Raw genomic sequence first — 18,163 nt, forward strand, 5'->3', positions numbered from 1 at the left:
TTTTCTGAAAAAGGTGCAAAAATAAAAAACATTTTCTGACACTTTCATTGTAAAAAACATAATTAAATCTTGTTCTGTTCTAATATTAGTTTTTATCACGTGCTGTTCATTATCTGTTCAGTTTAAACTGAACAGTTGAAAACATGGAAGGACACCTTCTGAAAAAACCCACTTCCTGTTTAATAAAGGATATTTTTTCCTGTATTTGTTTTTTTTTTTTTTCATGTTTGTCAGGAGTCGTCGACACAAGTCGAAAGTTTGTTCCCGGAGGTACTGACTCCAACCCCTGGCATCGCTGACCCGCCCATGGTGTCGCTGGTCCCAGCCAGTCCGTCCCACTCTGAGGGCGGGCCGTCCCAGGACTCCGCCCCCCTGGTCCCAGCCCCAAACCCATAGTGCACTGCGGCGGCTGGCGCTGGCCATCCAACCAAAGAAGAAGAAAGCACGGATGGGGTTCTGATCCGACCGTCGCACGCAAGGGATGATGGGAATACCAGCGGACTGGGAATGATGGGAAATACCAGCAGACTGTGGATTATTTTTGTATTTTTTAAAACATGTCTGACAGTCGGATGAACGTTTAACTCTGATCGTATGAGGATGAATGACGGCTGACGGAGACCGTGGAAGACGGCGCTGACGGTAAGACCCTCCCCTGTGGCGTCCATGTTAACCCCTTCACTGCTCTGGTTGATGATGTCACGTGGTCATGGTGGTTCAGGTTTAGGGCTGTAAGAAAATAGTGGTTTCGCAATATATCGTGATATTTCATATCACGATACCGTATGGATATTTTCAGGTATTTATTCAAATGCAGATATGGTGAAGGTTCATTTTTTGTGTTTTCTTTATATTTTTGGGGAATCCTGTGAGTCCTTTTATTTATATGTTCATATTGGTATTTTCCTCTGTCTGTAAACTAAAAAAGTAATTCATTAAATTAATGTTAAAACTGTATTTTTATCCAAATCCTGTTTTGAGTTTTTTATAGAGAAACATGTAGTGATATAACATTAGATTCTGTTCTGATTAAATAAAAATGTGTTTAGTATTTGTGCAGATTTCTGGTGTAATTCAATTCTTCTAGGAAATATTCATTAAAAAAAAAGAAACTAACAAAAATTGCGTTTTTAACAGTATCATGATATATTGTGATATATCGTGTCGTGATCCTAGTTTTGGGATTGTTTCGTATTTCCAGATTGTTGCTGATGCACAGCCCTAGTTGTGTTTAGGGCTGTGTGTCAGTAAGAACCTGCAAAGTGTTAAATAATAAGAAATAAGATGGAAACAAAAAAGAAAAACAAAAATGAACCTCCACAAATATCTGCATTTGAAACAAGTACCTAAAAATATCGGTTCAGTACTTTTTAATATCGATACAGTATCGTGAAATGGAATATCGTGCTATATTGCAGAACCGCTGTTTTCTAACACCCCTGTTCGTGTTCGCTGTCGGCGGCGGCCTCCGCCTCAGTGTCACTGTGAGCTCTGGTAGGCGGAGTCTCAGGTGAACCTCAGGGGTCTGTCCTGGTGCGTCGGAACCTGCTTCAGGCTTTGATGGAGGACGTGTTCGTTTTAGGAGGATTCGGGCTGTTTTCAGGTCCACTTTGGATCCTGTATGTGAGAACAGGTGTGTGTAGTTTAACCCTTCGGTCTCCGCCCACAGACGCAGCAGTAACGGCAAAAAGATTCAACTTTTTATTATTTTGTATTTCATCAACTAGAGAAAAACAAACATACTAAATACTCAGTAACTGTCATATTCTTAACCCTTTAAACTCATGTTGTAACTTTGTAAACAAATTTTATTTTTGATGAAAAAACATAAAACCTGGATTTTTAAAATGTCTTCCTCCTGTCTCTGTTTACACCAGCGCTGGTTCATATTATTATTATTTTTGGTTCAAATGTTAAATGTGTCAGTGTGTATTTGTACTCACTTGGTAAAGGGTGTTAGTGTTGGAATTTCACAGTTTATTATGGGATGGATTTAGTGGATGACTCATAATTTAAACAAATCAGACACAAACGAACAACTGTTGAATTCAGACCAAAAATGAACTGTAAAACTAGAAAGCAGACAAACACCCAGAGCGCGCAGACCTCCGCTTCGGCAGATGGTTTGGACGTCTTCTGTCCGTTTGTGGTGTTTTAATAACGGGTGTCCCCACTCCGACCCTCACATCAGCCTCCTCTGCTGACATCTGCCTCCATCGTGTCACTGTTTCAAACTCAGAAGTACTCGTTTGTTCTAACCTGCTCCTCTTCAGATCCCTTTATTTCTTTTATTTCTCTGTTGAATTTCTTTCGTTCTACTCCATAAATGTCATTGTCTGTTCTGGATCCAATGGATCAAAATCAAACTTTAAGGAATAGGACATGTATTTTTTCATCAAGTATAGGAACAGTATTTATCTTTTATTCTTATGGACCCTACTGAAAGAGAAATTCAGGTTCTCAGGAAAGTCGCTGCTTATCAATTAATCGTTAATCGATCGAAGGTCAGCCAACTAATGGTTCATGGATTCATCAATAACTTGCATCCCTAGTTTACATCCACAAACTGTCTGTGAAAACTGAATAATGTGAACGTGCCTCTGTTTGTCATGAACACGTTCATGTTAACGTTCAGAACCCAGTGGATCTGCAAACACACTGAAAACCAGAAGAAGATTCAACACAGAAAATGTCGTATTTGTCATCATGTCTGGGTTCTTCTGTTGTTATTTTCCTGGTCTGATCCACTTTAGATCAGATTGGTCTGAATGTGGAAGGATTTTGACACCACAGACTGTTCTCTACAGAAGCATATTCCATTTACACACAAAAATAAAACTCAGCTGTTTTTCTGAATTAACTAGATAATTATCTCGTAAAAACAGCTGAATTTCAGTTTTTTCAGAGAACAGTATCTTGTTAATTTATAAAACAGATCCGTTGTTGTTTTTTTTACTTATTTTACTGTTTTATGAACAAAATAAAAATTCAGCTCTGTTTTTATGAGATAATTATCTTGTTAATTTGGAAAAACAGCCAAATTTTACTTTTTTGTGTGAACGCTTCTTTAGTTCACTCCTTCAGTTAATGTTTTTGTCCTGTTGGAGGCTTTGGACTCTGGGGGGGCCGGTTCTGGCCCACAGGCCTCATGTTGGACCCCCCTGGTCTCATGTGTCCAGTCCTTGTGTTTCTGTTTTGGCTTTAAAACCATCTGTGAACCTGGGACTACTTTACTCTGCGGAGGGATACTAGAACTGTCCATGAATGACTAGATGGTTTCCGAAAATAAAACACACACCACAGGTTAAAAATAAGATTTTTATAAGAGGTTTTTTTTCAGTACAGGTGACAAAAGGAATAAATAACTTAATATCTACAAAGAACTATTAACATGAGTTTTTTTTGTACATACTTTACACTTTAACCCATGTTTTTCGATGAACATTTTACAGTTTGACATTTTTTAGACTTTTTCTTTTTTTTGACACTTGGTCAGAGTTACTTTTGTTCCATTAACATTCTGAACATTTGGAAGCTACGTCCTAAAAATTGGCAACTTTTCCACCAACACCAGAGTCACAGACACATCCACCAACACCAGTCGACCGTTAACACTTCAACAGGAAAAACAGAAACAAACGTGTGCAAATTAACAGGAAACGGTCTGATCTTGAACTGGGTCGTACTCAGCGTTCACAGAAACACCGGCTCCTCAACGGCCCAGAAACCACCAGTGTTTCAGCGCTCCAGTCCTGGAATGTGACGCCCACATGCACCCACAGACTAACTCTACCACAGTCCTGGAGCTGCCGGCCTTTGTGCGGTTGGCCGCCGGCGCTCGGACACAAATAAATTAAAGACAGGTTAAAATAGAAGAGGAGAGGGGGCGGGGCCACCGGACCGGTTCAGGCGTCCTCAGCGGCGTTTTTGGCGTCGGAGGTGCAGAGGGAAGAAGCGTCCTTCTGCGTCGCTGCCCAGAGACGAGCTCAGAGACTCCTCCCCCGAACTCAGCATGTCCTCACACGAGTCCTCACTGTTGGGAAAACGGAAAACGTGTTAAACCGAAACTGAGCCGACCAGAAGACGCTCTGAAACCGAAGAACAGCTGCTCGTGTGTTAAGAAGAAGGGCTGTTAGAAAATACTGGTTCTGCAATAAGGCTGGGGAAAAAATCCATTTAATTGATCTCAGATCGAATTTGATTTAATTTTGCGTAATCGATTAATAGTGGATGAGATCGATTTTTCAGAGCAGGACCAGGAGTACGCAGAAGCACGGGTGGCTCCGCCTGCGAACCCCTGAGGAAGTCTTGGTCTCGGTCGTGGCGGCTCTGGCGCAGAAAAGACGCGGTGGAAGGGTGGGGAAAAGTGGACGCCCGGAGGTTCTCCGAGGTGAGTGGCAGAAGCCGGACGTTCTTGGAATAATAACTTGGATCCAGACTATCACCTATAGCTGAGTATGGAGGTAGAGGAAGAGTAAAGCAGCAATGTCCGACCGCTACGCCACCCCACCCCCCCACCCCCGACCAACAATAAGAGTGTAACCCTGACCGAGCCCCCCCCCCCCATGAGTAGCATCCATCAGCCATAAAACAGAATACAGATGATGCAGACGTCTGTTCTGCTCCACTGGAGAAACATGGACATGTTCATTAGTTCAGAGCAGATTCAGCTCCTTCTGCTCTAATGTCACATTTATTTCCTTTCTAATGTCAATATTGATCCCAGTATTGATGTGTTGCATGACTGCAGGAGTCACATCATCAGGTTACAACTCAAAATTGTACTTTGGTATCACTAACTTCATCTGAATCATTCAATTAATACTGAATCGAATCAAATCAAATCGTGATTAGTCGATTCAGAACCTTATGAATCGAAATCGAATCAACTATGGAAATTGGCCATGATACCCAGGCCTGCTCTGCAATGTATCGCAATATTTCATTTCACAATACTGTATTGATAATTTTACCTCCACCAGGAGGTATTGTGATCACTTTGCTTTGTGTGCGTGTGTGTTATTTGTTTGTTAGCAAGATAACTCAAGAAGGTATGGATGGATTTTCATGAAATTTTCAGTAAATGTTGATACTGGCAAGGAAGACATGATTACATTTTGGTGTGTGGTGGGGGGGGGGGGGGGCTCTGTCTTGGTGGAGGTCTGCGCTCTGAGTTTTTTCTTGTTAGGTATTTATTCAAATACAGATAATGTGGGGTTCATTGTAGTTTTTTTGGTTTTTTATTGTTTATATTTTATTTATTAGTGTTTAACACTCGTTCATTAAATAATGGTTCTTTGAATCGTCCTAAAAGCACTTTTTTCTGTCTGAGAGGCAGATGGGAGTTCATCTGTTTGGATTGAACTCAAATCCTGTTCTGATGTTAGTTGTGAACTAATAGAATCTGAACATTTGAACAGGATCTGAAACTGGAATGTCTGGAAAACACAATTTCAGTTTGAACACAGTTTGAACATTTGTGATAGAACATTAGATCCTGTTGGGATCAAATACAGATGTGTTTTAGTATTTGGGCAGATTTCTGCTGGAATTCAGTTCTTCCAGGAAATCATTAAAAAAAAAAAAAGAAAAAACAAAAAACTGTCTTTTTAACAGTATCATGATATTGTGATAGTATTGTGATTTGAATTGTATCTCCAGATTCTTGCTGATACACAGCCCTGGTATTTACCGCTGTTTCTTTCTTTTTACTGAATAATTGTGACTTAACGAACCTAAATAAAAACAGAATTCCTGACCCAAACCTGAGTGAATGCTCAGTTTGTGGCTGACGGTTCAAACTCGGCTTAAACACAGTCCAGTTGAACTCAAGTGTGAACAGACAGAGCTGATGTTTCAGACCCTGAATGCATCATTTCATGTTCCTGCAGGAAAAGCCTGCGACAGACGCTGAGTTTAGAGCGGCTCGTTTGCACAGCTCTTTTTTTTCCAACTTTATTGAAAATATTTGGGTATACAAGATATATAAATTTAACACACAACCATCAAGATGTCATGAAGAAAAAGCAGTTAACAACTAAATTTAAGAAAATAATGGATAGATTTAAAGAAATAGAATGGACAAATAGTAAAAAATAAATAAGATAACCTATCTAACAAAATAAATAACTACATCTGAGAGTTCAGTCTATTTTAAAGAATTGTTCATAAATTGTCAGGGTGCAAGAGCTTTTTTTTGTTAAAGATAAAGTTTAAAGATTTAATATATTTTTCAAATTCCAATAGGAAGATTTTAAAATTTGGGTGAATTTTGGTATATTTATTTTTGTGTATATGAAATTTTCCAAATAAAATGATCAAATTTACAACAAATTCTAAATTACAAAGGTCATGTTCAAAATATGTCATTACATTTAGAGATGTTATATTATTTTTTCATTACTTTTAGATCTGATATATTTTTTTAATTTTAGAGCAGAAGTTAGAAGGGTGTTCACACAGAAAGGATAAGTGTAGAGTGCGTCACAGCTCGATTCAGTCGTCATTAATCGTCAGCTGAGTCACATGTTCACGTTTCAGATCAGCTGTTTTTCGTTGGAACAGATGTTCCTGTTTTTTTGCGTCAGTTCTGCTTCCACTGCAGAAGCTGTGTTGCATAAAGCCGAGGTGTGGCGTGACGTCATGGAAACCGCCGTGTGTGAGACGTGACCACTGATGTGCACAGATGTCCCATCATGCTCTGTGGGAGATACGAGAGGCCCCGGCTGGAGGGGGCGGGGCGTGACATGTTACAACACTGTAAGAAGTGACGACGAGGCACTGTTGAGCGGCTGAGGTAACGCTGCCTTCGCTGTGTTTGTCTGAGGTGCGTTCGCTGACACATGGGGCGTGTCTGAAACTCTGACTTTAAAGGCCTCAGGTGCTTTCAGGACAGTCCGTATTTTCCAGACTGTCACATGATTTCACCTGATGATGAAAGTGAAATCACAGCTGAGTGTCTGAAGTTTCACCCAGTGGACGGGTACTTTAGCACTGGGTACAGATGACCTGAACACTGACACCACAGGGGTCAAAGGTCAGACAGGTACTTCAGCAGCAGTTACAGATGACCTGAGCCTGGACACCACAGGGGTCAAAGGTCAGACGCATCCACTGAGTCCAGTTCTGTCAAACTCATGTTCGTTCAGTTCCACATTCAGCCCAATTTGATCTGCAGTGGGCCGAACCAGTAAAAGAATACCAGTGAAAAAAGGAAAATTCTATTATGATCAGGTTTACATCGACAAAGTTTCCTTAAAAATCTGAATAACATCAACAACTTGAACTGTCTTAAGAAAAACAAGTGCAATTTGAACAATATTCTGCCTCAGTTTATCATTTACACATGTGCGTTACAGTCACACAAAACATTTAGTAACAGGCAGAATATTGGTCAGATTGCATGTACTTTTCTAAAGACATTTCCATTTGTTCATATTTGTTCAGGTTATTCACATTTTTATAAAAGTACAGTTTGGTAATGTAAACATTTTCAATTAACTTTACTTTTTTTCACCAAAAAAAACAAAGAGAACATTTGGGGTTGTCATTATTTATAGGTTATTATAATATTTTACTGGTTCTGACCCACTGTGTGTGTCTGTATGTGGAACCTGAATTAAAATGACTTTGACACCATGATTGTTAATATCTTCAGTGTAATTTTTGCATTTCACAAATTCAGCCCGCGGGCCGGATTGGACGCTTTGGTGAGCCAAGTTTGGCCCCCAGGCCACATGTTTGACACCTGTGTCTTAGTCGGAGCAGTTGTGTCCCTGGTCAGGTGGTCAGGTGGGTTTTTATCCAATATGGAGGACACTAACGGAGCAGATGTTTCCACGGGTCAAAAACACAAAATGCAGATGTTTATAGGAATCGCATGTTCTAGTGCTGCCTTCACGTGCTATGGGATTTATGGAAAATACCAGTTACGAACTTGAAAAATGGACACGAACGCCCCCTCACATCGCATTTTCCACTGGAGAAAAAGATGAAATAACCTTTGACTTTGTGTGTGTGTTTGTCTCTGACCTCTCGCTCTCGTCCAGCAGCCCTCTGGGATGGTGGGTAGTTCAGGGACATCCTGTAGCTGTGCAGGTTCTGGGCGGTCCTGCGGGACACCACCCACTGCAGCCTGCGGTGGTTTGGTTTGATGCATTCAGGCGGCGTAGTCGGACAGACACTGGGCCACGCGTTCGCTCCACAGCAGCAGCTCCGCCTCAGCGATCTGAAACGCAGACGATTAGAACGGTTAGAAACGGCCCCGTCTTTGTTTGGTGTAAACAGAAACCAGGTGAACTTTAAGGAAACCGGGTTAACGTTCATGTAACCGCTGAAGCTGACACCGTTTTTAAGGACAAACACGACCTGACCCAAAAAAAAACCAAACAGGAAACCAGTCCAATGTCAGAACATTTAACCCTTTGACACCAGAGTGTGTGGACCCAAAAAAGGGTCAAAAGGACCAGGGTGTTTTTAGGACACGTGGGCCATTTTTTCACAGTATAAATAATTATTTGTGTTATATTTTCATCCACAAAAGAATGATTTCACGTTTGAATTTTTTTTTCATTTTTATCAATTAAAAAAATATATAATTATATTTTGAAAAATTTAAATCTAAGTTATGTAGTATGTAATAAAAATAAGTAATAGAACACTGTCCAAATCCACTGAGTGAGTCCTGTAGTTTTACTGCTGAATGAATCAAAGGTTCAGATGTAATTCTATTGTAAATGAAGGTGGGTCATTTGGACCCAAATATGGACGCCTGGGGTAGGAAACACAAACTACAATTTCACTGAATTTATAAAAGGTCAATTAAAATTTTAAATGGCATGATGTCAGTAATGTTTTTTGATGAATACCTGGAGTATGAAGTAATACATTTTCATTACAATAAAACGTCAGTGGGTCATTTTGACCCATTTATGCATCTAAGGGTTAAACACAGATGGGTGGACTGAACGATGATGCATGAGAACAGTCTGTCAGCCCCTGGACAGTTAGATTTGACATGTTTTACTGTTTTTACTCCTTGTAACATGTCTCGTAAGTTTACGACAACAGCTATTGAAGAACAAACTACACCTGTTTTGACTTACTTAAACCCCTTCACCTCAAATTTAAGCCACGACTTGTTAAAAAAAATCTCAGTTGTTGGAAATCCTACCGTAACTGTGAGCATTTAAACGCCACTGCTCATGTTTGGGCCGCAGGAGCAGGTTACATAATCACAGCTTAAAAAAAACCCAGACTTCTGCAGCAGGGGAAGTGAACGCCTCCTTCTCCTGTTTCTAATGGGACTCTAATGTGCCGTGTTGTGTTCACTGCCCTTTGGTTGCAGTAGGGTGTCTCTAATGTGCCGTGTTGTGTTCACTGCCCTCTGGTTGCAGTAGGGTTTCTCAGATGAACGTCTCGCCTCAAAGTCTCAGCTTTCGTGTTTGGATACAAAGGCAGAAGCCGTGGCTGGTGTGTTTACGGTGTTTTTGTGAGGATGGTGCGGTGTCTCTGGGATGGTGTTACCTTCAGGTGTCTCTGGATGTGGCAGGTGATCTCCAGCAGGTCCTCTGAGCAGACGGCTTCGATGTCCTGCCTCAGCAGAGACAAGGCCAGGACGGACGGCTGCAAACACACACAGGACTGTTAGCTTAGCGTAGCTTAGCGTCACCTTTACCTGTGGATGTGTGACCTCTGACCCCGGCTCTACCTTGGCTTTAGAGAAGGAGATCCGACACAGACAGGCTTTGAGCTGAGCCTCCAGTTTGTCCAGACTCAGAGTCTCTGTCCTGTGGAGACAATAATAAATGTATCAGCTGTTCAGGACTGTGCATGTGTATCAGCAAGAATCTGATGATACACACCATACCGACAATATTCTATTAGTTCTGGAGCTGCAACCAATTAACTGATTAGGTGCTTGAAGCGAATGCAAAAAATCCCCGATTCGATTAATCGACTCAAACTGATTGAAGGGAAATATTCTATTGCAGTTTTCCTGAACTGAAGCTTCTTTGTGCGTCACAATAAATGTCCGTGTGAAACACAACTGTGGAACCAATGTTTAACAGCAGAGAAATGAAGGAAACAAAGCTGAAGATTCAGGAGAACTGTGGTCAAATGATTTTTTATGATCACTTTGAGTCGATTAATCGTTTCAGCTCTAGTTAGATCATAACTAACATCAGAACATTTTAGTTCAATCCCAACAAAGGAACAAACATCTGCTTCTCAGACAGTAAAAGTGCTTTTAGGATTTAATAAAACAGTGTTAAATAATAATAAATAAGACATAAACAATAAAGAAAACCAAAAAAAAGCATAAATGAACCTCCACCATGTCAGCATTTGAATAAATATCCAAAAATATCCATACAGTACTTTTTAATGTTGTGAAATGAAATATCGTGATATATTGCAGAACCAATATTTTCTAACAGCCTTCTTGAGGACCGTGGTCTGGGAGGTGTTGTTGTTGTTGTTGTTGTTGTCGGTGCAGCAGATCAGAAACACTGTTCAGGTCCAGCCTTATGTAAGAGTCACACAGTAAACAGTATCAGTGGACTTTGGACCCTTGGCCCAGTTTGAGCCGCATCAGGAGGAGTCGGATCAAAACCAACTGAGCTGAACTGTGTGGACATGGTTGTATCTGAACCAGCTCCACTCCCATTAATGACCCCCATTCAGTGGGTCTGGTCCCAGTTTGGGACCAAATTCACTTGCTTCATTTAGAGGAACACAAACAACAACTGGATATGTAAAGCATCACAAGATAACTTTTGTTATGATTTGGCACGACATTAATAAAATGTGATTTGAACACAAATAAAGGTTGAATAGATCGTACAACAGAAAGAGTGTACACAAGAAAATAAACACAACGATCAAAAACAGCATCTACGCAAACCAAGACAAACTGGACCCACGGGACTGAGCGGAGCCTTCAAGTGTGTGTCAATGTGTTCAAGTGTGTTAAAGGTTGGTTTAAAGTGTGTAAAAGTGTGTTTGTGTGCGTTTTAAGTATGGTTTAAAGTGTGTTTGTGTGTTAAAGTGTTTTAACATGTTTTTGTGTTTTAATGTGTGTTGTGTGTTAAAGTGTGTAAAAGTGTGTTTGTGTGCATTTTAAGTGTGTAGAAGTTTTTTGTGTGCGTTGTAAGTGTGGTTTAAAGTGTGTTGTTTGTTAAAGTGTGTTAAATGTGTTGGTGTGTGCTCCAGTGTGTGTTGTTAAAGTGTGTATTAAAGTGTGTGGTCCTGTGTGTGTTTGTGAGTGTGAACTGCAGCCTTTGTGTCCTGGTGTTGCTTCTTACCGCTCGGTGCAGTGTGTGTTCTAGTGTGTGTATTAAAGTGTGTGTTTATTTGTGTCTCTTCTTACAGCTCGGTGCAGTGTGTATTAAAGTGTGTGTTTGTGTGTGTCTCTTCTTACTGCTCGGTGCAGTGTGTATTAAAGTGTGTGTTTGTGTGTGTCTCTTCTTACCGCTCGGTGCAGTGCGACTGTGCGATCTGATGGTACAGATGCAGGAAGGTTAAGGCGGTGACGGCTCTGGACTTGAAGTCCAGCTTCTCTGCGATGATCTTCTCCATGCGGCCCAGGTCGGACACGGTGAAGCGACACTGTCCGATGCGGATCAGCTCGTCGGTGGGCGTCAGGTTACACTCCTCCTCCGTCACTTTGGCGGCCATGTGGAGGCAGCTGAGGCTGACGCAGGACAGGTTTTGGGCTGGATCTGAGGGAGGAGGTCGCCATGGTTACAGAACCACCGGATGAACGCACACGCACCGTTTATTTGAAGGGACGAAGATAACGAACTAACCTCAAGCAACTGCAACTCAACTCATCTGTCTGAAAATATGACTGTCATTTTATCCTAAAGTCTGTAAAAATGGAAAAGCCTTTTCTAAAGTGTTAATTAAGTTTTAATTAAGTGTCCTCAACACACGCCTGTTGACTGGACCAATAACACATACTCAGGTTTGGGCTGTAGATGCAGATAATAATTAAATGTGAAATGAAGTGTAATCCTCTATTGTAAGTTTTTGTTTGTTTTTTTTTTACATTTTATACTTTTTCTTGTGTGTGATATTTTAAATCAGGGCTGTCAAACTCATTTTAGCTCAGTTCCACATTCAGCCCAATATGATCTCCAGTGGGCCAGACCAGTAAAATAATAACAGTGAAAAAGTCACATTAAATTATGATAATGTTTACATCTAAAAATCTGAATAACATGAATAACTGGAAACGTCTTAAGAAAAACAATATTATACCTCAGATTATCAGTTTATCATTTACACATGTGCGTTACAACTGACATTACAATTACAAATACACAAAACATTTAATAACAGGCAGAATATTGGTTAAATTGCATTCACGTACCTTAAGACATTTCAAGTTATTCACATTTTTCGTAAAAAACAGTTTTTAATATAAACATTTTCATGTAATTTTATTTTTTACACTAAACAAAGAGAAAATCTGCTGTTTTCATTGTTTATAGGTTTAATATGATAGTATTTTACTGGTTCTGACCTATGTGATATCTAATTGGTCTGTATGTGGAATCTGAATTAAAATGATTTTGACATCTGCGATTGTTAATATCTTAAGTATAATTTTTGTATTTCACAAATCCATCCTACGGGCCAGATTGGATCCTTTGGTGGGCCAGATTTGGCCCCCGGGCCGCATGTTTGACCTGTGATTTAAAGTGAAGTTATTTTGAAGTTATACTTGAGGTGAATGAAACATGTGACATTTGTCATTTGTTTTTTGTTACACCCTTTGACATTTTCAGGTGCATTCACTCTTTATTCCTTTTACATATTGTGTTAAATTCCAGTGCCTTGTAGCTGCCATAAAACCAAACCAGACCTTTACCTCCACCTGATGCATGGGGGTAAAACAGGCCTTTTAAATCACTCATGCTGTGAAGTGTCACACATTGCTGAATGTTTTGTTTGTTTTCTAGGATCTGGTTGTTTTCAGGACACCTTGAGCCAGTTAAAAATGTCAAAGTGAAAGCTGAATGTGTGCGGTCTTGTCGGTCGGATGTGTGTGTGTGTCTCACCCTCATCATGGCCAGGAATCTGTCCAGCAGGTTCACTGCCAGGACGAAGGTCTGGGCGCTGTAACCGAAGAAGCTGGTCAGACTCCATAAGTCCTCCACTTTGGCATCTCTGCACTTGGCTGAGATCCGACTGTCGTCCTGTGGAAAAGGTCATTTCTGTTGATTAACCCACTTTTATTTGAGAGTATCACTACATACACACAAGTGGGAGATTTGCACAAAATAAGACATTACTGCCAGTACTTTGATAATCCACAGATAGTTTACTTAATTACAAGGGACAGCCTTAATGTGGACAAAGTAAATCAGAGAATGCATTCACTGCCTTTGTTTCATTTGGAGGATTTTTACAGAATATTTCTGTAAACACCAATAAAGACGTTTGAGGTGGTAACAATGAAGGTGCAGCTGGGTGTTTCCTGAACTCATCACACTGAAATTACACAGAAAATGTTTAGTTTTTACCTTTTATACATTTCTTATTGTTACATGCTTACATTGTGTTTGTGGATGGTTCATGTGTTCTGAATAAACACATTTTATTCAATAATGTTGTTAATGTTGTTGCCTTTATAATGATACTTTCTGAATCTCACCCCAGATAACACCAAGAAACAAACCGAAAACAAATTCAAAGTGAAAATAAAACCATGGCACATATTCTCGTGTGTTTTTTTTTTTTTTTTCCTCACCTGTGTGGTGGACTCAATGAGGCTCAGACCGGCCTCTTTGGGCAGGTAGTAAACCTCCTGCTCATAGTTGGTCTTCAGCTCCTTCATCAGCTTGAAGGCATCCATGTCTCGACTGGCACTGGAGGAAGGAACGTCTGCTTTGTCTTAAACCACAGTATCTTCACTGCAACACAGGAAATCACACAACATTGGGATTTTATAGACGGGAACACACACCGACACACTCAACTGAGTGATTTTATTTATACTTTTGACCCAATTTTCCTTCTTTAAATCAGGAATGAAGCTACAAACTGGCACTGTGGTCAAGTCATACATTTGTGAGTTATTAATACAGTCAATTATAGAATAGAATAGATTTTACTGTCATTGTGTGTTCAATAAAATCAGGAGTATAACCCCAGTCAGTGCAACACAATTAATAAAACACCAATCCTTCAGAAACAAGAATAAATATAAAATTACAAAAACTGAAAATAAGAGAATAGAATAAACATTTATGACAGAAAAATAAGAATAGAGCTAAATGTAGAGTGAAAAATGGACAAAATATAAGTACACAATAGCTACAGTATCAGTATGTATATGAACTATATGAACTCAAGTCTATGTAAAAATAGTGGATTTTATTGTTATAACTATTGAACAATAAATATTGCATTGTTATTCAATAGTTATCAAACTATAAATGTGCTATTTTTAAGTGGACTTGTGTTCACTGATAGAATTCACTATTTTCGGTTTTTGATAAATGGATCCAAGATCATTATTGAGAATTTGTTGTATTTCAACAGTTTTTACACAATGATACAGATTTTAAGGGATTGAAATGAAAGGAGACCACCACTAATGGCACAAAAACCAAATAAACACAAGATTAAAACGCTTTTTTTTTTTTTTTTTACATTTTCGGTATGAATCCAGACTCCCTGCTTACTGAATCCTGCCTCTAGTGTTTATTTCAGCCTTTAATATCATTAAATGGATTTTTTGGCTCATACTCGGCTGTGGAGGCTGTTGTGTTGCTAACGGGTCTCGGCTCGAAGCCCAGCCCACTTCCCTCAGCTGGGCTCCGGTGTCGGGTTTCCTGTCTCCCCTGACCCAAAAACCTACCCCGTTACCATAGTCCGATCCGTTAATAAACAGCCCCAAAATAAACCACACAAAAACATGAACTACACGGTTAGAGCAGCTGTGTAGTTTATATCCTGGAGCTGGGAGCCGATGCTAACCGCAGCTAGCTAAAGCTAAAGCTAACAACTGGCTCTGCTTTAAATCCTCTGGGCCGGAGGAGGGGGGGAGGGGCCGGTTTGTCATTCCTAAGACGTTAAAGGTCCAAAAAAACCCACCAAATTACTGTTATACAATGTCACCGACACCAAAACACACAGCTGCCACAGAAAACCACAGTATCCGTTTATTAAATATGTGTCAAAGTTGTCTTTGTGTGAAATTAACCGTGTTTTAAAAAAACAGCTCGGATAAAATAAGATCCAAGGGAAACCAACAAGAAAAAAACATCTTCAGCTCCACTGGACGTGAAAACTAATGAAAATAACAGAATTTAATATTTTAAAGGCGAAAAGCGACAGGATTTAATGGGAAAATAATGTCAATAATGGAACTAAACACCAGCGTCTTGTGTTTTCTTCACAAAGAGTCAAGTAGACCAATACAACTGAAGATTTAAACAATTAAATACGATTTTAAAACGTTACTCTGTCGAAATCTGTTTAGTAAATTCAGTGTATCGTTGTTAAAACATAATGTTAAGTTAATTTCGTCTGAATTTACGTCGGTCTGTCAGCCGTTCACTTTGGTCTTTTATTCCATTTTTCTTTCTTAATAAGCTTAAATAAAGCCGCACCGGTGAAATAATACACCACAAACAAAGGTTAGTGTAAAATCTAGTCTAAATGTGACCCTCCACAGGTTTTTCCGTACCTGTAATGCGTCTTAATTCCACATCTCTGTTTTCTTCTGCTTCTATTTTCCTGCCCTCTTTCTCTTTTTCTCTCTTTTGTTGATTGTTCACGGCTCTCACGTACACAGTCTACGTCACTCGGCAACAGCCAATCAGCGCCCGGGGGTTTGGTGGTCTCGAGCTCGCCGTCTTTCGCCTTCCACGGTTCAAATAAGAGCGTAAATGTCCCGTTCGGGTGTCGTTTTCTGTTGTTTTTACCGGTAAAGTCCAAAACGTCGCGATGTATAGTCAACACCTAAACCGTAATGGACAGATTAAAACACAAAAGTCGTAAAACGCTCCGTGTCTTCTAAGAGACGATCCCCCAGTGACTGATGTTGGTGTGAGCCAATCAGAACGTTGCACTGTGGAACGTTCAAATAGTCCGCCCAAAATGAGAAGTTTTGATTGGCTCACAGCGGCTGAGGGGGCGGACTCAAGTTTAGCATTACGTAGTGTTTTATGTTTGTTTTCAACAGATTGTGTTTAATAAATAATATCCGCACATTTAAATAACAATACATACAGTCCGACTGAGGGTGTGCTATCCGCGGCACAAGTTATTACATGTACAGTCGTAAAGAAATCACTATGGAGTCAGAGATGTATATGAAAAACACAATAAAGGACAGAACAGAGGTATCATTCTAATGAGGAAGTGAATCAGGTGGAATTCAATGTGGCAGAAAAAAAAAAATCACAAATGTCTCAACATGTACTTTTAGGAAACTAACATCATATGCAATGTGTATATGTGGAACTAGGTGCTTTTATTGGATTACCCTAACCTATTCCTGTACAAATCTGAAATACCTCAAGGAATATTCCCATTTTCTACACATTTAACCTAATACACCACTGTTCTTGGATAAAACTGTTCTCTTTACATTACATTATTGTTACTGAATGTGTGTCATACTCCTGCGTCCAGTTTGGAATAAATAAAATGCATCTATCTATCTATCTATCTATCTATCTATCTATCTATCTATCTATCTATCTATCTATCTATCTATCTATCTATCTATCTATCTATCTATCTATCTATCTATCTATCTATCTATCTATCATTTTTCTGACATGTTTTCAGATGCAGATTAACAGAATTTTGTAAAACACTGTGAGACAGATAATACGCAGTAAACACGTGACTGAATTTTATGATTTCACTATAAGGAAAAAACAACAACACTCATGATGTTTGTAGAATCAGCTTTTTTTTTTTTTTTTTTTTTTTTTTACCACTACTTCCTGTTTTAATGTCACGTTGAGCCATTCCACTCTGGTGTTCTTTGAGATTACTGTAGGTCATGAAATTGGTTTCAGAGCTCTGTGTTGACTCCTCTGGACCTGGACTAATGAGCCTCTATCCAATCCTGATAAAGAGGAACCACAGCCTTAACACAACACACAGTCTAACTCAGGGGTCTGCAACCCTGGTCTGGAGAGCCACAATCCTGCATGTTTTAGGTGTTTCCCTCTTCCAACACACCTGACAGTCGTTATCAGGGTTTCTGCAGAGCTTGATGGATATCATTTAAATCAGGTATGTTGGAAGAGGGATCCATCTAAACATGCAGGATAGTGGCTGTCCAGGACCAGGGTTGCAGACCCCTGGTCTAAACTGGTGCATTTGATTCCATATGTTCTGCAAAGAAGGTGATTTTTCAACTGCATATCATATAATTCATTGTATTTATATATATCAACCCTTTCATGCATGAAATATGAGAGGGTTTTATGAGTATTTTATTCCTTCAGGCATTAAAAAAGTGATTACATTTTTTAAGAACCTATTTGAGACTTAGACTTAAACAGACTTTACTGTCATTCAGATGTACAAGCTATACAGAAAGAAACGTTGTTGCATTTGCTCCCACAGTTTAACATAACAGAATAAAAATATAGAATATAGACAGTAAAATGTAAGATATGTACACAGTGGAATGTAGGCCATGCAAAGGGAAGAAAAACAGTGCATTTTCATGGAGTTGCAAAAATGTCTGCGCAGCTGGACACCATGCATTTAATTTTTGAAGCAAAGAAGCGTATTTAGTGATAAACAGCATGAAAAACTATGAATAAAAACATTTTTAATGCAGCCTAGTCTAATGTTTTCTCACATTTTAACATACAATAATACTAGTTATTACTCACTTCCTGGCGATAATGTGCAAAAAAAACCTCAACATTTTGTTTAAAAAAAAGCTTGTTAATTACAGTCTAATAACAATTACAAGCAATTGATTTACACTCGAATATGTTAGTGCCAGATCAGGTTTATGAAGAACAGGAAAGTTACAGTAACTGTAGGAATGTCAGTGTATTGGATGGTGCATAAGTGTTCACTGTGTTGGCTGATATGGAACTAAAACAACAAATCTGTGAATATACAAGAGAACAGCTGAGGAAGAACTGTCCACTGTAGTCATCAGTATGCA

General features: G+C 39.4%; 1 protein-coding gene across 1 annotated transcript; it reads right to left on the bottom strand.

Moving 5' to 3' along the window:
• Positions 1-3,743: 3,743 nt before the first annotated feature.
• On the bottom strand, positions 3,744-13,948 carry LOC115416493 (cyclin-G2-like). Its single transcript, XM_030130271.1, is given in 10 exon segments — positions 3,744-4,033; positions 8,032-8,050; positions 8,053-8,085; positions 8,088-8,164; positions 8,166-8,227; positions 9,526-9,624; positions 9,710-9,788; positions 11,474-11,717; positions 13,061-13,205; positions 13,760-13,948. Coding segments are annotated over 10 exon segments (981 nt in total). The 5' UTR covers positions 13,865-13,948; the 3' UTR covers positions 3,744-3,915.
• Between the last annotated feature and the right edge of the window lie 4,215 nt (positions 13,949-18,163).

Source organism: Sphaeramia orbicularis, unplaced genomic scaffold (assembly GCF_902148855.1).
Source record: "Sphaeramia orbicularis unplaced genomic scaffold, fSphaOr1.1, whole genome shotgun sequence".
Classification (NCBI taxonomy): domain Eukaryota; kingdom Metazoa; phylum Chordata; class Actinopteri; order Kurtiformes; family Apogonidae; genus Sphaeramia; species Sphaeramia orbicularis.